This window comes from Schistocerca serialis, chromosome 12 (genome assembly GCF_023864345.2).
Source record: "Schistocerca serialis cubense isolate TAMUIC-IGC-003099 chromosome 12, iqSchSeri2.2, whole genome shotgun sequence".
Lineage (NCBI taxonomy): Eukaryota > Metazoa > Arthropoda > Insecta > Orthoptera > Acrididae > Schistocerca > Schistocerca serialis.
The window spans coordinates 25,266,916-25,290,483 of NC_064649.1; the positions used below are offsets into that span (position 1 = coordinate 25,266,916).

Sequence of the window (23,568 nt, forward strand, 5' to 3'; positions counted from 1 at the left end):
AAGCCTGCATGTTCGTACGTGTAAAATATTAAAATGTCATAAAGAAACAAGACATCAAAGGACACTTCAGGAGCATCGGAATTTCGTGAACTATACTAAAATGCATAATTCGGCTTAAAGTACACAATCGTATGGTCGGATTCGGGTGTAAATTTTCTTGAGTATCAGTACTGTATTCTCGTGTTTGGTTCTTTATTATGGCATAATGCCATACGAGCTAGAAGATGGAAAATGTTCACTTGAAATGCAGTGAACAGTTGAAACTAGCCAACAGTGTGAAATTAAACACTTCGTTTCAAATAAATTGAATGTGTCCTTTGTCCTTCTGTGTCCTACACCCTAGTGCTTTTTGGGTGGAGGTTTTAATGTGTTGCAGAGTGGCTGGCTTCTCCTTTCTATTCTCATGGTCAGCCAGCCATGGTAATCTGTTTTGTCGTTTTAATCTCTTCTACCTGTTCCTTGCATTCCTGTGGTTTTCTTCTCCCCTTTTTTTTTCCATTTAAGTGTTTGTTACCCATCCGTCGTTCTTGTGGTTTTTCCTTTCTCTCCATTTTGCGTTGTCACTCTTGCTTGTTTTATTCTCACTCTTGTGGCATTGTTTTATTCAGAACAAGGGACCAACGACGTAGCTGTTGGTCCCTCCCCCCTCTCTTAAACCAACCAACCAACCATTCTGTTCAGCTGCTCTTCCAGGTCGTTTGCTGTCTCTGACAGAATTACCATGTCATTGGCAAACGCCAAAGTTTTTATTTCTTCTCTATGGGTTTCAATTCCTATTCCCAATTTTTCTTATGTTTTCTTTACTGCTTGCTCTATATACAGACAGAATAACACTGGGGATAAGCTACAACCCTGTCTCACTCCCTTCTCAACCACTGCTTACCTTTCATGCCCCTCGACTCTTCTGACTGGTTCTGTACAAATTGTCAATAGCCTTTTGCTACCTGTATTTTACCCCTGCCACTTTCAGAATTTGAAAGAGAGTGTTCCTGTCAGCATGATCAAAAGCTTTCTCTGATTCTATAAATGTTAGAAACGTAGGTTTGCCTTTCTTTAATCTGTGTTCTAAGATAAGTCATGGGGTCAGTATTGCCTCACATGTTCCAACATTTGTACGAAATCGAAACTGGTCTTCTCTGAGGTTGGCTTCTACCAGTTTTTCCATTCGTCCATCAAGAATTTGTGTTAGTACTTTGCAATTGTGACTTATTAAACTGATAATTTGGTAATTTTCACACCTGTCAACACCTGCTTTCTTTGGGATTGAAATTCTTCTTGATGAGGGTATCTCGCCTGTCTCATACATCTTGCTCACCAGATGGAAGAGTTTTGTCAGGGCTGACTCTCCCAAGGCTATCAGCAGTTCTAATGCAATGTTGTCTACTTCCAGGGCCCTGTTTCAACTTAGATCTTTCAGTGCTCTGTCAAATTCTTCATGCAGTATCATATATCCCATTTCATCTTCATCTGCATCCTCTTCCATTTCCATTATATTGCCCTCAAGCACATCACCTTCTATATACTCCTTTCACCTTTCTGCTTTCCCTTCTTTGCTTCGGATGGGTTTTTCATATGAGCTCGATATTCATACAAGTGGTTCTCTTTTCCCCATAGATCTCTTCAATTTTCCTGTAGGCATTATCTATCTTACCCCCTAGTGATACATGCTTCCACATCGTTACATTTGTCCTCTAGCCATCTCTGCTTAGCCATTTTGCACTTCCTGTTGATCTCATTCTTGAAATGTTTGTATTCCTTTTTGCCTGCTTCATTTGTGGCATTTTTATATTTTATCCATTTGTCAAAAAATTCAATATCTTTTCTGTTACCCAAGGATTTCTACTAGCCCTCTTCTTTTTGCCTACTTGATCCTCTGCTGCCTTCACTATTTCATCTTTGAAAGCTACCCATTCTTTTTCTACTGTATTTCTTTTCCCTGTTCCTGTCAATTGTTCCCTAATACTCTCTCTGAAACTCATTATAACCTCTGGTTCTTTCAGTTTATTCAGGTCCCATCTCCTTAAATTCCTACCTTTTTGCAGTTTCTTCAGTTTCAATCTACAGTTCATAACCAATGAATTATGGTCAAAGTCCACATTGCTCCTGGAAATGTCTTACGATTAAAAACCTGGTTCCTAAATCTCTGTCTTACCATTACATAATCTATCTGAAACCTTCCAGTGTCTCCAGGCCTCGTCCATGTATACAACCTTTGTTCATGATTCTTAAAGCAAGTGTTAGCTATGCTCTGTGCAAAATTCTACCAGGCAGCTTCCCCTTTCATTCCTTACCCCAGTCCATATCCACTTACTATTTTGCCTTCTCTTGCTTTTCCTACAATTGCATTCCAGTCCTCCATGACTACTAAATTTTTGTCTCCCGTAACTATATGAGTTATGTCTTTTATCTCATCATACGTTTCTTCAACCTTTTCGCCTGCGGAGCTAGTTAACATATAAGCTTGTACTATTGTGGTAGGCGTGGGCTTCATCTACCTTGGCTACAATAATGCGGTCACTACGCTGTGCGTAGTAGTTTATCCACGTTCCTGTTTTTTTTATTCATTATTAAACCCACTCCTGCATTACCGTTATTTGATTTTGTATTTATAACCCTGTATTCACCTGACCAGAGGTCTTGTTCCTCGTGCCACTGAACTTCACCAATTCCCAATATATCTTACTTCAACCTATCCATTTCCCTTTTTAAATTTTCTAACCTACCTGCCCAGTTAAGGGGCTCCGGAAAGGCTCAAAATCATGATGTGAGATAAAGTATGTGTTGTGGCTAACCTGTGATGGTTCAATATATATCGCTGGTGTGATTGTCGATTGTTTCATGTTTATTTACTCTGTCGTTATCTCGAAAATATTCGTAATTAATTCTGTTTCTTGAGTCTCTGTTTTGTTGAAGTATAATAATGAGTAAAAGTAAAGTTATTAGAAATCCTCTGAAGGCTTTTAAGAAAAGGAGAAATGTTGGAAAGCCAAAGGTATGTGTTATTACTGTAAACAATAAAGACGATAACCAAGTGAGTGAACCTAACCTCTCAAGTTCACCTGCCCATAGCAGTCAAAGTGGGAAAGAAAATACTTCACAGAAGAAGCTTGGTTCAATGAGTGAAAACTATGAATGTTTTATGGGCGAATCGGATGTGAATGAAATATTTGATATGTCGGTTCTCAAAGGAATTTTTTCAAACTGTGTAAGATGTATTCATTGTAGTGAAGTTGGTCTGGAACTCTCCATAATAAAGCACGTTGGACTTGCTAGTGAAATACAACTGAAATGTGATAAGTGTTCATACATGACCACCTTTTGGAAAAGTGTTGCAGTAACTGCAACTGAAGAAAATGGTAGCAAAATCTACGAACACAACATTAGATTTGTTTATTCCTTGCGTTCAGTTGGTAAGGGTGCTACTGCAGGTGCAATTTTCTGTGGCATCATGAATCTTCCAAATCCCCCAACCAAGTTTACGACCTATAATAAATTAATAGGGTCTAAAGTAGAAGATGTCTGTATAGAATCTATGAAGAACGCTGTGGAAGAGGCAGTAATGGAAAATAATGGTAACAGAGATTTGACTGCAGCGTTCGATGGTACCTGGCATAAACGGGGACACACATCTCTTCATGGTGTAGTATCTGCCACCAGTGTGTATACAGGGAAAGTTTTAGATGTAGCAGTAATATCAAAGTATTGTAGATGTCCACAAAAATATAAAGGTACACATGAAAATAATTGCAAAGCTAACTATAGTGGCAGTAGTGGAGGAATGGAAGTGGCTGGTGTTGCCAGTATATTCCAGCGTTCTGAGGCGTGTGATAAAGTGCGATATGTTAATTACCTTGGTGACGGTGATTCTAAAAGTTTCAAACATGTTCAAGGACTGAAGCCCTATGGTGATGATGTTGTAGTGCAGAAATTTGAGTGTATTGGACACGTACAGAAGCGAATGGGAACAAGACTTCGGCGACTGAAAGCTTCGTACAAAAAACAAAAACTCAGTGATGGTAAAGGGTTGGATGGGAAGGGAAGGTTAACTGACAGTGTAATTGACAAAATACAGAACTATTATAGAATGGCTATTAGGCAAAATACACAAAGTGTCGACGAAATGAAGAAGGCTGTTTGGGCTCTTTTTTTTTTCATACTTCTTCAACCGATGAAAATCCCCAACATAGCTTGTGTCCCAAAGAAGAAGACAGTCGGTGTAAATATAACAAAGGATTGCTAACTGGTGAAGTGTACACTCATAAGCATAGTCTGCCTCATGCAATAATGGAGGTGATAAAACCTATTTTCAGAGACTTAGCAGCACCTGAACTGTTGAAAAAGTTTATTCACGGAAAAACTCAAAACCCCAATGAAAGTGTAAGTAGTGTTATATGGTCGAGAATCCCCAAGACTGTATTTGTTGGAATAGAAACACTTCACTTTGGTGTGTATGATGCTGTTGCGACTTTCAATGATGGCAACATTGTAAGGTGCAAGGTATTTAGAAATATGGGAATGAAGATAGGTTCTAACATGGTACGAGCGATGCTTGCTTTAGACAAGGAACGCCTTCGGGCTGCAGACAGGGCTGTAAAGAGTCTAGAAATACAAGCAAGAGTAAACAGGAGGAGGAACAAGAGGAAGCTGGAGGAGGAGTTTGCAGAGGATGAAGATAATCCATCCTATGGACCTGGAATGCACTAAAAAGTTAATCCAATCTTTGTCGCTCGATTCCCAAAACTTTTATTTTCTCATACTAATTACATGTTTTCTAGGGATCTTCCAAACATATTTGTTTCAAACTTTCAGTAAATGTTACACAGTACCTTCTGCATAATTTAACACAGCCTTTTTCCAAAAAAACTGTATATTTTTGAATATATAAATAAAAAATTGCAAAAAAATGTTGTGAATTTTCATTACAATTGAAAAAAAATCATCTTTAATAACTGAACTACAATTTTGTAAAATCCCTGTGTTAAGTTGTAGCCCATATTCCAATAAATAATCTGTAAAAAGTTCAACTTCCTACCTCAAATACTTTGTGAGGAAAGATGTAATTTATAAGCGTTATTTTAACATTGCAAGTATAGGGCGTTCCGGAGCCCCTTAAGGGATTTGACATTCCACACTCCGATCCACAGAATGCCAGCTTTCTTTCTGCTGATGAAGACATCGTCCTGAGTAGTCCCCGCTCGGAGGTCCAAATGGGGGACTATTTTACTTCGGAATATTTTACCCAAGAGGATGCCATCATCATTTAACCAGACAGTAAAGCTGAATGCCCTTCGGAAAAATTACAGCTGTAGTTTCCCTTCACTTTCAGCCGTTTGCAGTACCAGCACAGCAAGGCCGTTCTGGTAGATGTTACAAGACCACATCAGTCAATTATCCAGACTGTTGCCACTGCAACTACTGAAGAGGCTGCTGCCCCTCTTGAGGAACCACATGTTTGTCTGGCCTCTCAACAGATAGCCCTCTGTTGTGGTTGCACCTACGGTACCGCTATATGTATTGCTGAGGTACGCAAGCCTCCCCACCAACGGCAGGGTCCGTGGTTCATGGGGGGAGGAGCGGGATATGCTGTATTATGAAGCGTAATTGTTGCCGTCTTTGCGGCAGTGGCCTGGCTCAGGAATGACAGTTGTCGCCATTTGACAAACATTAAAAGATGACTCAGTTTGTCCTTAACTGCATAGGCGTTAACCAGTAACTGGGGCACATGTACAATTTGTTAAAACATTTGGTGTACTCTGCTCTAAAAATATTTTCATGTTAAACCTGAGCAGTTTTTCAGAAAATTTTCTGCTTATCTAGGGCATTTAAGTTATTGACAGTATCGCGAATGCTGCTACTCCCCGTATTGTGGAGATGCTGACACAAAAAGGCACAACAGAGAGATTGCTAAACAAGTAAGCTTTTGGCCACACGCACACACACGCGCACACACACACACACACACACACACACACACACACACACACACACAATTCACATGACCACTGTATGTGATTTAAAAAAAATGGCTGTCAGCTGTAACTTTACATTATTGGCTTGCCATGCTGCCTGTCCTTTGCCCCAGTAACGGGTGTTTCCTACTCATTTCTTGTGAGCCCTTATGTTCTATTACTATCTGAAGAAATTGGAATTTCAGAAAGTTAGCATTAGTTTCTCTGCTCCACCACACATTATTACCATTCTCTTTAAAGAAAGATTTTGAAACAGCTTTGCTTCTGGATTCGTGTACAAGACAGATGTCATTGTAGAAGCTACAGATATTTCACTTCAGAATATTGACAATGTGTATGGAAGGTGCATTCGGACATATTTGAGGTTCTATTAAGGAATTAGATGTCATTATTATGTAATGTATTATTTTTTATTTTTGACACAATCACTTTTTTATGATACTATCATAACCGGTTTTGGCCTACAATGGCCATCTCCTGATACTACGGGTGGCACTTGACAAACAAGTGTTTATGTGTTATCAACTAATTTTGTGACAGGCAGTTTGGCGCAACTGACCGGGAGGCAATAGAGTTTCTCCCCAATGCTCCGGATCTACGGAAAGTGCGTATGCTGCAACCTGTCTCACCTTGTGTTATCAGAGCCCTGTATACCAGTTGCCATAGACTTTCCGAGCTGTCCCTGGTTAGCTTGCAGAGGATCAACTACCCAGTAAGTATCAGTTTTTGTATCTGAGTGTTGATGCTTGTTGTTAGTCTTATTTATATTTACCAGCCATTATGAATTGAGGCACAAAGGAATTACAGATACTTTTCAAAGGGGATACGGCCAGTGATCTATTCAGTGCGGATGTGCACCAGGCTCAGACTTAATGGAATGCTGCAGGTAATGAGGGTAATGGGCAAGGGTCACTACATTAGTAGTGTGTAGATAAGTTGAGAATTTGGGTGTGATGGGAGGCATTCTAGGGTAGTCTGTGCGGTTACAGTGACCACTGTATCTGGTCACTGTGGTCAGAGCAACTACCAAGTAAGCAGGAGGCTTGCATTCAAATCCCAGTCCAGCACAAATTTTCAACTGTCCCCATTTGTTTCAATCAGTGCCCACTTGCAGCCAATATCTGTAATTCCTTTGTATCTTATGTACAGTGAAGAGCCAAAGAAACTGGCGCACCTGCCTAATATCGTGTAGGGCCCCCACGAGCATGCAGATGTGCCGCAACATGGCATGGCATGGACTCGACTTATGTCTGAAGTAGTGCTGGAGGGAACTGACATCATGAATTGTAAGTCTGTCCATAAATCTATAAGAGTACGAGCAGGTGGAGTCTCTTCTAAACAGCGTGTTACAAGGCATCCCAGATACGCTCAATAGTGTTCATGTCTGGGGAAATGTTTAAACTCAGAAGGGTGTTCCTGGAGCCACTCTGTAGCAGTTCTGGATGTGTGAGGCTTTGCATTGCCCTCCAGGAATTGCCCAAGTCTGTTGGAATGCACAATGGACATGAATGGATGCAGGTGATCGGACAGGATGCATACATATGTCAGAGTCGTATCTAGACGTATCAGAGGTCCCATATCACTCCAGCTGCACATGCCCCACACCATTATGGAGCCTCCACGGCTTGAACAGTCCCCTGCTGACATGCAGGGTCCATGGATTCATGAGGTTGTCTCTATACCCACACACATCCATTTGCTTGATACAATTTGAAATGAGACTTGTCCAACCAGGCAACATGTTTCCAGTCATCAACAATCCAATGTCAGTGTCGACGGGGCCCAGACGAGGTTCTTTCTCCGCCCACAGTGATGTTGGAGATTTGATGTTTTATCAGATTCCTGATATTCATGGTACACTCGTGAAATGCTTGTATGGGAAAATCCCCACTTCATCGCTACCTCAGAGATGCTGTGTACCATCGCTCATGTGCCGACTATAACATTATGTTGTTTAAATTTTGATAACCTACCATTGTAGCAGCAGTAAGCAATCCAACAACTATGCCAGACACTTCTCATCTTATATAGACATTACCAACCATATTGTCGTATTCTGCCTGTTTACATACTTGAATGCATATGCGTATATGTTTCTTTGGTGCTTCAGCGTATATTTTATGTTTAACTTAACGTAACACTTCACATTGTGTGTGATTGTCAGAAATGTGTTATTTTAGATTCGTACTCTTTTTTTATAAGAACCTGCTCTGTAGTGAGATACATTTGGCACTGATATAGTGTAATGTTACACAACTATATTGTCAACATACCAGAAGTAAATAAAATGCAAATGTAGCTATGGCGCACTGAAATTGTAAGTGAAGATCAGATGTGTTAAAAGCATACATCACCAATACTGTATGATAGGAATTGATGCAAAATTACCTACACGGATCTCACACACAGTCACAATCTCCTTTGTAAGCACCACAAAGAAATGCCATCAGCAGATAGCACACGCACCCCATGCCAAACCCACAATAGCTACTCCATCAGTAGAGCAGTGTACAAAATTGTAGCTGTAGTAATTCTGTGTTAATTATAACTGAAGATAACTCGCTTCAGTAACAAATAGGCCTACTTTACCATATCTACCAGAAAAGTATTCAAAGTATTTGCATCTCAAATTGATAATTGCTGTTGTTGTTGTGGTCTTCAGTCCTGAGACTGGTTTGATGCAGCTCTCCATGCTACTCTATCCTGTGCAAGCTTCTTCATCTCCCAGTACCTACTGCAACCTACATCCTTCTGAATCTGCTTAGTGTATTCATCTCTTGGTCTCCCTCTACGATTTTTACCCTCCACGCTGCCCTCCAATGCTAAATTTGTGATCCCTTGATGCCTCAAAACATGTCCTACCAACCGATCCCTTCTTCTAGTCAAGTTGTGCCACAAACTTCTCTTCTCCCCAATCCTATTCAATACCTCCTCATTAGTTACGTGATCTACCCACCTTATCTTCAGCATTCTTCTGTAGCACCACATTTCTAAAGCTTCTATTCTCTTCTTGTCTAAACTATTTATCGTCCACGTTTCACTTCCATACATGGCCACACTCCATACAAATACTTTCAGAAACGACTTCCTGACACTTAAATCTATACTCGATGTTAACAAATTTCTCTTCTTCAGAAACGATTTCCTTGCCATTGCCAGTCTACATTTTATATCCTCTCTACTTCGACCATCATCAGTTATTTTACTCCCTAAATAGCAAAACTCCTTTACTACTTTAAGTGTCTCATTTCCTAATCTAATACCCTCAGCATCACCCGATTTAATTTGACTACATTCCATTATCCTCGTTTTGCTTTTGTTGATATTCATCTTATATCCTCCTTTCAAGACACTGTCCATTCCGTTCAACTGCTCTTCCAAGTCCTTTGCTGTCTCTGACAGAATTACAATGTCATCGGCGAACCTCAAAGTTTTTACTTCTTCTCCATGAATTTTAATACCTACTCCGAATTTTTCTTTTGTTTCCTTTACTGCTTGCTCAATATACAGATTGAATAACATCGGGGAGAGGCTACAACCCTGTCTCACTCCTTTCCCAACCACTGCTTCCCTTTCGTGCCCCTCGACTCTTATAACTGCCATCTGGTTTCTGTACAAATTGTAAATAGCCTTTCGCTCCCTGTATTTTACCCCTGCCACCTTCAGAATTTGAAAGAGAGTATTCCAGTTAACGTTGTCAAATGCTTTCTCTAAGTCTACAAATGCTAGAAACGTAGGTTTGCCTTTTCTTAATCTTTCTTCTAAGATAAGTCGTAAGGTTAGTATTGCCTCACGTGTTCCAACATTTCTACGGAATTCAAACTGATCTTCCCCGAGGTCCGCTTCTACCAGTTTTTCCATTTGTCTGTAAAGAATTCATGTTAGTATTTTGCAGCTGTGACTTATTAAACTGATAGTTCGGTAATTTTCACATCTGTCAACACCTGCTTTCTTTGGGATTGGAATTATTATATTCTTCTTGAAGTCTGTGGGTATTTCGCCTGTCTCATACATCTTGCTCACCAGATGGTAGAGTTTTGTCATGACTGGCTCTCCCAAGGCCATCAGTAGTTCTAATGGAATGTTGTCTACTCCCGGGGCCTTGTTTCGACTCACGTCTTTCAGTGCTCTGTCAAACTCTGCACGCAGTATCTTATCTCCCATTTCATCTTCATCTACATCCTCTTCCATTTCCATAATATTGTCCTCAAGTACATCGCCCTCGTATAAACCCTCTATATACTCCTTCCACCTTTCTGCCTTCCCTTCTTTGCTTAGAACTGGGTTGCCATCTGAGCTCTTGATATTCATACAAGTGGTTCTCTTCTCTCCAAAGGTCTCTTTAATTTTCCTGTAGGCAGTATCTATCTTACCCCTAGTGAGACAAGCCTCTACATCCTTACATTTGTCCTCTAGCCATCCCTGCTTAGCCATTTTGCACTTCCTGTCGATCTCATTTTTGAGACGTTTGTATTCCTTTTTGCCTGCTTCATTTACTGCATTTTTATATTTTCTCCTTTCATCAATTAAATTCAATATTTCTTCTGTTACCCAAGGATTTCTATTAGCCCTCGTCTTTTTACCTACTTGATCCTCTGCTGCCTTCACTACTTCATCCCTCATAGCTACCCATTCTTCTTCTACTGTATTTCTTTCCCCCATTCCTGTCAATTGTTCCCTTATGCCCTCCCTGAACCTCTGTACAACCTCTGGTTCTTTCAGTTTATCCAGGTCCCATCTCCTTAAATTCCTGCCTTTTTGCAGTTTCTTCAGTTTCAATCTGCAGTTCATAACCAATAGATTGTGGTCAGAGTCCACATCTGCCCCCGGAAATGTCTTACAATTTAAAACCTGGTTCCTAATTCTCTGTCTTACCATTATGTAATCTATCTGATAGCTTTTAGTATCTCCAGGATTTTTCCAGGTATACAACCTTCTTTCATGATTCTAGAACCAAGTGTTAGCTATGATTAAGTTATGCTCTGTGCAAAATTCTACAAGGCGGCTTCCTCTTTCATTTCTTCCCCCCAATCCATATTCACCTACTATGTTTCCTTCTCTCCATTTTCCTACTGACGAATTCCAGTCACCCATGGCTATTAAATTTTCGTCTCCCTTCACTAGCTGAATCATTTCTTTTATTTTGTCATACATTTCATCAATTTCTTCATCATCTACAGAGCTAGTTGGCATATAAACTTGTACTACTGTAGTAGGCATGGGCTTTGTGTCTATCTTGGCCACAATAATGCGTTCACTATGCTGTTTGTAGTAGCTAACCCGCACTCCTATTTTTTTATTCATTATTAAACCTACTCCTGCATTACCCCTATTTGACTTTGTATTTATAACCCTGTAATCACCTGACCAAAAGTCTTGTTCCTCCTGTCACCGAACTTCACTAATTCCCACTATATCTAACTTTAACCTATCCATTTCCCTTTTTAAATTTTCTAACCTACCTGCCCGATTAAGGGATCTGACATTCCACGCTCCGATCCGTAGAATGCCAGTTTTCTTTCTCCTGATAACGACGTCCTCTTGAGTAGTCCCTGCCCAGAGATCTGAATGGGGGACTATTTTACCTCCAGAATATTTTACCCAAGAGGACGCCATCATCATTTAATCATACAGTAAAGCTGCATGTCCTCGGGAGAAATTACGGCTGTAGTTTCCCCTTGCTTTCAGCCGTTCGCAGTACCAGCACAGCAAGGCCGTTTTGGTTAATGTTACAAGGCCAGATCAGTCAAACATCCAGACTGTTGCCCCTGCAACTACTGAAAAGGCTGCTGCCCCTCTTCAGGAACCACATGTTTGTCTGGCCTCTCAACAGATACCCCTCCGTTGTGGTTGCACCTACGGTACGGCCATCTGTATCGCTGAGGCATGCAAGCCTCCCCACCAACGGCTAGAGAATTTTAAAAACCTGTGTCCACAGTCAGAATGTTTATCATGCAGCAAGAGATGAAACTTAGGCTGAAAATTAAACCTGGGACCAGCCCCTAAACCCCAAAAAAACATGTTACTGGCAAAATATCACTATTGGTCGTGTAGGGAGGTAGATTCCATTACTTTCCTAAATTTGTAACTTGAGTTTAGAGACTTAAAGCCAATTTTCTAAGCAATCACTTCTGTTCTGAAAGTTCTTGTCAGATCAAAACTGTGTGCTAGACTGAGACTCGAACTCGAGACCTTTGGTTTTGGCAGGCAAGTACTCCACCGACTGAGTTACCTGAGCACAACTGACGACCTATCCCCACAGCATTACTTCTGCCTGTACCTCGTCTCCTACCATCCAGACTTCACAGAAGCCCTCCTGCGAAGCATGAGAGGACATGTGAGTTGTGGTTCAGCATGTCAATTGGTAGAGCAGTTGTCCATGAAAGGCAAAGGTCCCGAGTTAGAGTCTCGGTCCAGCAATTAGTTTTCTTCCAGGAATTAAATGCAAAAACTGTTCCCTCACAGTTCTTTATTAAATGTCTTGTAGCCCTTTACTCTCCTCAAGGATCTCATCCTTGACACTTGTATTTTGTTATCTTCTTTATTTTTATTTATTCAGCAGCATTCCATGGCATGGTATTGATATTGCTCTAGTTTTATAAAATTTAATTTTTGTGTCTTTTTCGGGTTTTGTAGCTAAGTGTTGTGTTTATTGCAGCTTTTCATTTATGCCATAATCATGACTAGTGTTGCAGCCTAAATTGTGACAGTTGTTCAGTTAGTTTGTTGCCTGTTAATTTTTCCAATCACATTGGCTGTTAAACTTGATAGGTTGGTAATGGAGTTTTTGGCTTGTATTCTACGTGTATTTGGCTAAGGAGGTCTGCTGTTAACTGGAGGTCATTTTCTGTTTATTTAATTTAGTTGCTGGATAATTATCTAATTTCCAATCCAAATTTTAAGGACATTGTAGTATAGATGTTAAAAAGAGAGGGTTAGAGGGAATGCCCCTGTTGCACTCCTTGTTTTCATCTCATTTGTTCTTTTCTCTGTCGTATTTTACTGTTTCTTCTACACGGTAAAGACTCGAGATTAATCCTACTAGGAGTGGTGGCTAGCCCCTGTCACCCATTTTACCCGTAACTTACAGGGTGTCCGAAAAGTCTTTCCCTGATTACATAAATTGATAACTCAGGCTAGAAGTAAGATACAAATATGAAACTGGTGTCTAATTGTTTACAAACTATCAAAGTTTTTTTCACACATCAGTAAACTTCCACAGGAGCACCCTTGGTAGCATCTAGCACATCTAGGCGATGTTCAATTTCCGTCCACACATTAGCCAACATTACTGGAGGGATCGATTCAACGACTGTGGTTATCCGTTGCCGCAGGGTTTCAAGATCTGGTACACGTGTTCGGTAGACCTCGTCCTTGACATAACCCCATAAAAAGAAGTCTAATGGGGTTATGTCAGGAGAGTGTGGAGGCCAAACCGTTGGCCCATCACGTCCAATCCATCGCCCAGGAAAGGTCATATCGAGATAGGCACGGACGTCCAAACCCCAATAAGGCGGTGCACTGTCTTGCTGAAACAAGACATCGGGGTGATAACTGAAGCAGCTGAGGAACAGCATACAGTTGCAACATGTCCAGGTACACTGCAAATGTGACGGTAGCCTCAGCGAAGAAGAATGGCCCGACAATTCGATCGTGCAATAGCGCGCACCAAACATTCACCTTTGGACTGCCTCTGGTGCACTCCATGACCTCGCCAGGGGGTTGTGAACCCCCTAATGCGCACATTATGGCGATTGACTACTCCACTGCCAAAAAAGGTCGCTTCATCGGAAAAGGCAATTCGTCTGAGATAACCATCATCGTCCTCAATACGTGATAGCATTTCGACCGCAAAGTCATATCGACGTGTACTGTCATTGGGCAACGAGGCCTGAACAATTTGCACTTTGTATGCACAAAACAATAAACGTTTGTGTAAAATGTCATGGAGAGAGCTTTTTGGCATTTGTAATTCACGTGAGGCCCTGTGCACCGATTTCTTCGGACTTCTCAGAAAAGACTGCCTTACAACTTCCACCCTGTCTGCTGAGGTTCTTGGTCAACCAGACCTCGGAAGGTCAGCAACCGATCCTGTGTTCTTGAACTTCTCATTCCAGGCTTTAATGCTCTTCACATCAGGTGGATTCCTTCCAAATCCAAATGTTGTCTGGAAGTGTCTCTACACTGTGGTTGGTGATCGTTTCTCATGGTACCACAGGACACACTGTGCCTTCTCCTAATTGGTTAACATGGCTCCTTGGGCACTGCACCTCATCCACTACTTACGTACTGCGAACCTAAAACAGAAAAAAAAAAGTTTGATAGTTGTAAACAATTCGACACAAGTTTTGTATTTGTATCTTACTTCTAGCCTGCGTTATCAATTTATGTAATCAGGGAAAGACTTTTCGGACACCCTGTATTTCTGTCTGCTGTATCAAAAACTTCTTCAAAGGCTATTAAAGTGATGTGAGTTCAAAGATTAAATTCTGTTTGTCTATTAAAAGTTCTTGTGCTGTAAAGATATTTTCACTATATGACTGTCCTTTTGTAAATGCACTTTGATTGTCTTGGAGAAGTGCTTCAGCTTAGTCTGTGCGTTACAGAAAGGTAGTCATCACCAGTCCTAATGTTGTATGCCTTATTATTGCAGATCTAGATTTCAGCTGACAGTGCAGCAATCATCAGTGTATTTTAGGTTGTCACATAGACTAAATATAATTATGATGACACAAATTCCAACCCGACAGACAGAAGCATTAGTCCGACTAATTATGTTGAATCTGCATGATTACCTGTACTGCGGTGATGATAAATGCACTGTTAGCTGAAATCTGGATGTGCAATAAAAGACGGATTATGCTACATTGGGTGCTGACCATCTTTCTATCCTGGGTTACATCACGGTCACAAGAATTCTGATGGAATTGAATGTGATATTATTCTGTTGTTCAGTATTTTTGAGTGGATGTTATATGCCACGTTAAACAGCCTGATGTGTTGAGTTTCTACATTTGCTTTTGTTGCCCTTTTTGAACAGGAAAATAACTTCTGCTGTGCTCCGTGAACTTTGGATTTGCACCTGTGTGTTTGTATAGCTTGGAAACGGTGTTTTACTTGCAGATGCTCAAGAACTTGGTTGAGAAGTGCCCCAAAATAAATTCACTGACGATACCCAGTGAAGTGATGAGGTCAGAGATACTTGCACAGGCAGTCTCTCACTTGGAGCACCTACGTGTCCTCTGTCTGGGAGAATACGATTCTAGCAATGAAACACCTCTTCTGCTGCGCCTAATAGCTGATAGTTGCCCACAGCTAGAAGAAGTTGACTTCACATTCAGCTATGTCAATATGGATGATCTGGAATACTTCCTGGAAGCCAAGAACAACACCCTTAAGTCCATACGCATAAAGTGGACAATGGCTGGGTGAGTGTTAATACCACTACTCGAATATTGTCTAGCTTCGTGTGAAAATGAGTTTTGTTTGAAGATTATGCTTTATGTACAACAATTTTTGTTACGCTATATAGTATTCAAAATGTTCAGGTCACCGTCTTCAATTATTCTTATGGCACTAATAAAGATAGGCAGACCTATGTTTGCAGCATTTGCAAATTTAGAGAAAGCTTTTGACAATCTTGACTTACACTCTTCCCAAGATGTTCTTGAGGAAAACTTATTATCTTACTCTGACTAATCAGGATTACAAATTGTTTTAGTGACAAAGTAGCTGTCTAAAAAGTTATTACACCTAGTCTAAATTCATGCCATTTATTCTTTACATTTTGTAATACAAGGAGAAATAAAAGACATGAAAAGAAATGGTTTACATTAATTTGTGGACCGTTTCCTTTTCTACATTTTTCACTAGCCAACCCTATCATCCGTGGTATCACTATTTTTAATAGTCATCCTAATAGCATAGCTGTGAAATTTATATCTTGTTGCTGCAAATATTTAGCTGTTTCTTCAGAATGTGTGCAATTTCTGTGAGACCTGAGAACACAGCTGTTTTTATCCAAATACATATATCAGGATGTTACAATGTCTCTTGCTTCCAAACTTATCGTCTGCCAGGTGCTTTCTCATTGGCTGCCCAGGACTAGTAGTTGATACACCCCCTTTAATTCCCATCATGTGTCACTGTGTTTACAACATTGGAGCATGAAACACCTAAGTGTACAACTAGTACCTATCTAGCTGTTTACTGTCTGGTGCAGAAATGAGTACTATTGTTGAGTACTTGTATAATTTTAGTCACTTCAATCCTGTTTACAAATGGATTCAGGTAAACTGGAGTTCAAAGCCAGAGTATGCAGTATAGAGTCACATAAACCCGGGCCGGTGAAACATGTCACTTGATAGCTCGCGTGTGGTTGGCTACACTGTGATTGCGAGGTTGCAATAGCTGCCACCGCACACACCCACAACTCCGAAGTACATTTTGTAAATGTAAGCTACAATCAACGTTTATACGTAGGTGCAAAAAATGGAGAGAATGACGACGGAGACAAACCAGAAAATAAAAACACCTGAAGTTAATGACAATATCTACGAAAAGTCGTTCCAAATTGTTACAGTAATAGCTGCATGTAAAGCATCATATAATAATGTAATCTAAGCATACCAAATAACACGCTATTCACACTCAGAAAGTAATAAAGCAAAACATCCATAGCCTATCCGATTGCAGAGAGAAAAAGAATTAATTCTGTATACATTTACACTCACCAATTTACGATGTCAGTGGGGCAATTTAATCCAATTCTACTTCACAAACTACAGTGTTCACATACTTTATTCAACATGTAAACATCACTACAGATGAAACTTCATGGCAGATTAAAACTGTGTGCCGGAACAAGACCCGAACTCTGGACCTTTGCTCAGACGGTAGAGTACTTGTCCGCGAAAGGCCAAGGTCCTGAGTTTGAGTCTTGTTCCGGCACAGTTTTAATCTGCTAGGAAGTTTCATATCAGTGCACACTCCACTGCAGAGTGAAAAATCTCATTCTGGAAACATTCCTCAGGCTGTGACTAAGCCATGTCTCCGCAGTATCCCTTCTTCCAGGAGTGCTAGTTCTGCAAGGTTTGCGGAAGAGCTTCTGTGTAGTTTCGAAGGTAGGAGACGAGATACTGGCAGAATTTAAGCTGTGAGTATGGGCCGTGAGTCGTGCTTGGGTAGGTCTGATGGTAGAGCACTTGCACGCGAAAGGCAAAGGTCCCAAGTTGAAGTCTTGTTCCCGCACACTTCGCTGCAGAGTGAAAATCTCATTCTGGTCACTACAGATATTCGGATTTAGGTTCTGACATGTTTGATATGCTTGCCATCATTAGCAATGATGTGGCATAGACAAACAGTGAAATTCTGCATGACCTGTTGAAGTGTGAGAACATGCATGCTGTCGATGACCTCCTGAATGACTGTTTTCAGCTCAGCAATGGTTTTGGGGTTATTGCTGTACACCTTGTCTTTAAAATAGCCCCACAAAAAGGAGTTGCATGTGTTCAGATCCGGAGAATAGGCAGCCAATTGTGGCCCATGCCAGTGGTCTCTGAGTACCCCAGAGTGAGAATGCGGTCCCCAAAGTGCTCCGCCAGGATGTCAAACACTCTCCTGCTTTGATAGGGTCGAGCTCCGTCGTGCATGAGCCATATATTGTCGAAATTGGGGTCTCTTCTTTGGATAAGGGGGATGAAATAATCTTCCAGAACCTTCATGTACCATTAGGTAGTCACCGTGCCATCAAGGAATATCACAGTGATTATTCTGTGACTGGACATTGCACTCCGCACAGCCATCCGTTGAGAGCGAAGAGAATTTCTCAATTGTGAAATATGGATTCTCAGTCCCCCAGATGTGCCAATCTGCCTTATTGATGAACGCATTAAAATGAAAGTTGGCTTCGTTGCTAAACCAAACCATGCATTAGCATACTAATTCCCAGTGTGCCCGCGGCCAACCGTGCACTTCGAACATCCTAATGCAAACCGCTCAGAAGTTGACAGTTTTATTTTGTATAGTTCAATAATTGTCACCCAGTACATGGCATCCATAGATGTAGGAGAACTTTTATTGTAAACCTGTTCACATACTGCAAGAGTTTGTGATATGAATGAACTGTGCTATATCCTGTTTTCAAAAAATTGTCAAATTTCAAGCAGAGCAGTAAAATGGAACCTCCCATAGCTAGCATAATTCATTCCAGAATCTTACATGTAGCGTGAAGTGCTTGCTAAGTAAAACCGGAGGAAAACAGGATCTGAACACTCTCAAAGATATAGTATAAATTGGCGGAGGGATACAGCAAAAAGATACCATTTACTACATTCTGGATATAACTGTGTGTGTTTACACTTCACAAGTATTTATTTTCTAGAGCAAATAAATCTATACTGTTATATTCTGAAATGTTAGGTTGACACTTTCCTGTTCCTTCAGATGTCAGGAGTGTAAAGAATTTATCACCCGACCTTTGAACAGAACTTCGACTATGAATTCTGCTGTGCACATTGGTACACTCTATTATCATTGCTAGTCACAATTTTTTGCTACTATATTTCTATTTTTTCTTAGGAAGGGTAGTGCTTCATAACCTCACATTGACCACTCAGATGCTGAACTGCACAGCAAACAGCTCTCACAGCAACACAGTTTTGGCAATGATGTGCAAACGAAAATGGCCACTGTTATAACTTCAAGTTGAATAAACATATTTCAAGGAAGACGCAATACATGAAAGTCACAGATCAAGTAAACAGAGTAAGACGTGTGTACACTTTAACAGTCAAATCATAACTGAGTCCGAGTCTAGCAGCCGCTGGCTGGCTGGCCGCTTAGGTGGCGCTGCTGCTGCGTGGCTGGCAGACAGCGCCGCATGCAGAGGACACGCGTAACTGTGCGGCAGCACTTTGAAAGATCGGTGAGTCACAACACTTTTCCCCCCTTTGAAGTTTTTGCACAGGTCTTGATGGAGGTGGCCTGTAGATTACTAACGTCCATAGGTGTTGTTTGACTGGCCGTAAAGTCTCAAGGAGGAGGCTTACCCTTACGGACGGAAGTGTCCCCGATGATAATGGGTTGAGATGACAGAAGACGTGGGGGTCGAATGTGCTGGGGCCCCGTGCACCAATCTGCCCGTTGCGGCAAGTCCGGTTGTTATTACAGGAGACATGGGCGATGTATCCGTGTCCTTAGGAGGAAGAGGTGAGTAGAGTTGCTCCGACAGATGGTGTCCTTAGGAGGAAGAGGTGAGTAGAGTTGCTCCGACAGATGATGGTCATCTGGTTCCTGCATGGGCACGTCTCCTGGTGGCGTCAGTTCTTGTGCTGGCACCGATATGATGGTGAGAGGACTGCGTTGTGAGTAAGGAGAGATTCCAGTATCCCGAGCGTCAGTTAGAGCCGAAGGTGGTGTAGCGGCGTCCGGAACAGGCGTTGCCGGCACACGAGGTCGAAGCTGGTCTGAATGATGCACTGCAACACCCGTGAGTCTGGATTTCATACAGGCTTCGGTCACAGTGTCGTAAGATGCGGCCAGGACTCCATTTTGGCCGCCTGCCATATGCCTGTACCCAATACAAGGTCGTCGGCAGTGAACCGGCCAAGCGAAGGCACCCGCGGCCGTGAGGTGGAAGGCCACAGAAGATGAAGTAGCGTGCGGAGCTGTTGGCCATGTAAGAGCTCAGCCCAGCTGTGGTCGCCCATGGGGGTGAAACGGTAAGAAGCCAGGAATTGGAGAAGCGCATCATCATCAGCAGAAGAAGTCGGGAGTTTCCTCATCTGAGCCCTAAACGTGCGGACCATTCGTTCAGCCTCAGCCTTTGACTGTGGTTGGAACGGAGGGGCCGTGACGTGTGATGCCGTGACGGGCAGAAAAATCCGCAAAATCGGAAGAGGCAAATTGCGGACCATTATCAGTAACAAGAGTAGAGGGAAGGCCTTCCAAAGAGAAAATGCGAGGTAGAGCATTTGTGGTTGCCGCGGTGGTAGGCGACGTGCAACGGACAATGAATGGAAAGTTACAGTAGCGTCAATAACGAGAAGCCAATAACTACCTAAAAAAGGTCCTGCGCGAAGTATGCATGAATACGCTCCCAGGGCTTCTCAGGCGAAGGCCACGGTGCCAAAGATGACTTCGGGGCGGCGGCCTGTGACGCACAAGGGCTGCAGGCAGCGACCATGTGTGTGATTTCAGAGTTGATGCCGGTCCAGTACACACGACGGCGCGCCATAGATTTTGTGCGAGACACACCCCAGTGCCCTTGGTGAAGGAGGCGCAAGACCGAAGCACGCAAAGACGCAGGTACCACAACACGCGGCGAAGCATTTTCGGTGGAAAGGAGGATAACACCATCCCTAGCCGTGAGGCGGTAACGCAAAGCGTAGTAGTTCCGCAACGGATCAGAAGTCTTAGCGGACGGACGATCTGGCCAACCCTTCTGAATACAGTGTAAAACCTGGAAGAGGGTAGGACCCGTACCCGTAGCAGCCGCCAGCCGGTCCCCGGTGATGGGGAACCCGTCCACAACCCGCTGCTCGGCAACATCCAGGTGGAAACACAAAAGTTCGTCCCTATCGAATGCCAGATCAGGACCCATGGGAAGGCGAGACAGTGCATCAGCATTCGCATGTTGAGCCGTCGGCTGGAAATGAATCTCATAATTGAAACAAGACAAGTAAAGAGCCCAACGCTGGAGGCGGTGTGCAGCCTTGTCAGGAAGTGACGTTGATGGATGAAACAAGGAAACAAGTGGTTTGTGATCTGTAACAAGATGAAATTTGGATCCATAGAGAAAAACACCAAACTTATGAAGAGCATAAATAGTGGCCAAAGCTTGTTTTTCAATTTGAGAATACTTTTGTTGGGCATCCATGAGTGTTTTGAAGGCATAAGCAATGGGTTGTTCAGAACCGTCAGAAAAACGGTGCGCAAGGACTGCACCGACCCCATATTGAGAGGCATCCGTGGCAAGAACAAGATGGTGGCCAGGTCGATAAGTAGCCAGGCACGGGGCCTGTTTCAGCATAGTCTTCAATTTCTGGAAAGTTGCATCGCATGACGCGGACCAGTGAAAAGGCTTGTTTTTATGCAACAGGCCATGCACCGACTGAGCCACCGAAGCAGCAGACGGTAAAAACTTGTGATAGTATGCTATTTTCCCCAAGAAGGCCTGCAGTTCCTTAATAGATGTAGGGCGAGGAAGGGCATCAATTGCAGCGAGTTTGCTGAAGTGGACGAATACCATCCCGAGAGAGTTGAAACCCCAAGTATGTGATAGATGCCCGAAAAAATTTTGATTTCTGAAGATTACACTTAAGACTGGCAGTCTGTTAGACATGAAAAAGCGTGCAGAGATTTCGAAGATGTTCGTCAGTGGTTGAGCCAGTGACAACAATGTTGTCCTGGTAATTTATGCACCCAGGGAGAGTGAGCAACAATTGTTCCAAGAATCACTGAAAGAGAGCAGGGATGCTGGCAACCCCGAATGGCAATCGTTGGTATTGATAGAGGCCGAAAGGCGTGTTAAGGGACCAGAAACTGCCGGGAAGCAGTGTCGATGCATAAGGTACGTGTCGACAAGGCATTGAGCATTTACAGTGACTTTGAAATAGCCACGGAGACGAATATCACCATTTGGCTTAGCAACGACAATGACAGGAGAGGACCACTCACTGGAAGTGATAGGAAGCAAGACCTCTGAAGCAGTGAGACGATCCAGCTCCCGTTTGACCTGATCACGAAGGGCCACAGGAATGGGCTGAGCCCGAAAAAACTTAGGGCGAGCAGTGGGTTTGAGCGTGATATGAGCTTCAAAGTCGTTTGCATGGCCTAACCCAGGAGAAAAAAGGGACGAAAATGTCGTCGACAAGGAATCCAATTGAGCATAAGGAATAGCATCAGAGACGATATTGACAGAGTCATCTATGGAGAACCCAAAAATGTGAACGGCATTGAAACCAAAAAGATTCTCCGTGTTACTATAGTCGACCACAAATATGGGAACAGTGCGAACGAAAGATTTGTAAGATATCTCAGCATCAAATTTTCCCAAGAGAGAAATCATCTGTTTATTGTACGTCCTTAATTGCCTAGTGACAGGTGACAGGATTGGAGAACCCAGCTGAAGATACGTCTGAGAAGTGATGATAGTGGCAACAGAACCAGTATCCACCTGCATGTGAACATTTCGACCAAGTATTTGGACAGTGAGGAATAACTTCCCTGACAGGGAAGAAGTACAATCGACAGACAATACAGAATCAGAATCAGCGTCATGTTCATGAACATTTATGCGGTCGGATTTGCAAACGGATGACACATGACCCTTTTTTTTTTTTTTTTTTTTTGCATTTGTGACACATGGCCCAATGTTGTGGACAATCTTCTCGTGAATGTTTTGTAGAACACCGCGGACATGAAGGAAGTTGCCGTGGGTTTTGCTGCAGTTTCTTAGAGATTAGTTTACAGTTAAGACGAGGCTGCACTTGCGAGCGTACTGCAGTGCGGCCATGTCGGCAGGCGGGGACACGCCACACGCTTCGTCAACATCGCACAGAGGTTGTATTTCCCTGACATGCCCCATGCCTCTATTTGTGCTCCAGCGGCGCGAGAAATTTCAAAAGACTGAGCTATGGATAGGACTTCATCTAGAGTCGGATTTGCCAACTGAAGGGCATGTTGCCTAACTTCTTTGTCGGGTGCTGATCGGATAATAGCATCCCATACCATGGAATCGGCATAGGATTTTTTGTGAACTTCAGTAACAAATTGACACTTTCTACCGAGGCCGTGAAGTTCAGCAGCCCAAGCGCGATAGGATTGATTCGATTGTTTTTGACAACAATAAAAGGCAACACGAGAGGCTACCCCATGCGTTTGCTTTTGAAAATAGACAGACAGAAGTAAGCACATTTCAGCAAAGGACAAAGGCGCAGGATCTTTCAAAGGAGCCAATTGCGACAACATGAAATCCATGAAAGGAACAGAGACTTACATGTTTGCTCACCTGCGACATGAAATGCCAAGAAGTGCTGTCGAAGACGTTTTTCATAATCAGACCAGTCTTCCACCGTCTCATCGTAAGGAGGAAAAGGAGGTAGAGACTACGACGAGAGACGTCCCGCATTTGATGCCGCGACGAAATCACGAATCGCATTTGTGAGAAGTGTTTGCTGTTCTATGAGACCTTGCAATAGTTGCTCTAAAGTAGCCATGGAAACATGAGGGTGAACAATGGAAAAGAAAAATCCCATCCTCGTCGCCAATTGTTATAACTTCAAGTTGAATAAATATATTTCAAGGAAGATGCAATACATGAAAGTCACAGATCAAGTAAACAGAGTAAGACGTGTGTACACTTTAACAGTCAAATCATAACTGAGTCCGAGTCTAGCAGCCGCTGGCTGGCTGGCCGCTTAGGTGGCGCTGCTGCTGCACGGCTGGCAGACAGCGCTGCATGTAGAGGACGCGCGTAACTGCGTGGCGGCACTTTGAAAGATCGGCGAGTCACAACAACCACTCAAAACAGATAAGCCTCGGTCCAGGAATAGAACACCAGGGGTACTGCAATACACTCACCTGTCTCGAGTAATAG

At 42.5% G+C, this 23,568-nt stretch overlaps 1 protein-coding gene across 3 annotated transcripts in view; it reads left to right on the forward strand.

The window, feature by feature from the left end:
- Window positions 1-23,568, forward strand: part of LOC126428472 (F-box/LRR-repeat protein 2-like) — a 135,433-nt gene that overhangs the window by 73,626 nt on the left and 38,239 nt on the right. For all 3 annotated transcript variants that reach the window (XM_050090409.1, XM_050090410.1, XM_050090408.1), the window contains exons 7-8: window positions 6,510-6,681; window positions 15,093-15,397. In XM_050090409.1, coding sequence (XP_049946366.1) covers window positions 6,510-6,681; window positions 15,093-15,397 — 477 coding nt within the window. The remainder of the gene's footprint in view (window positions 1-6,509; window positions 6,682-15,092; window positions 15,398-23,568) is intronic.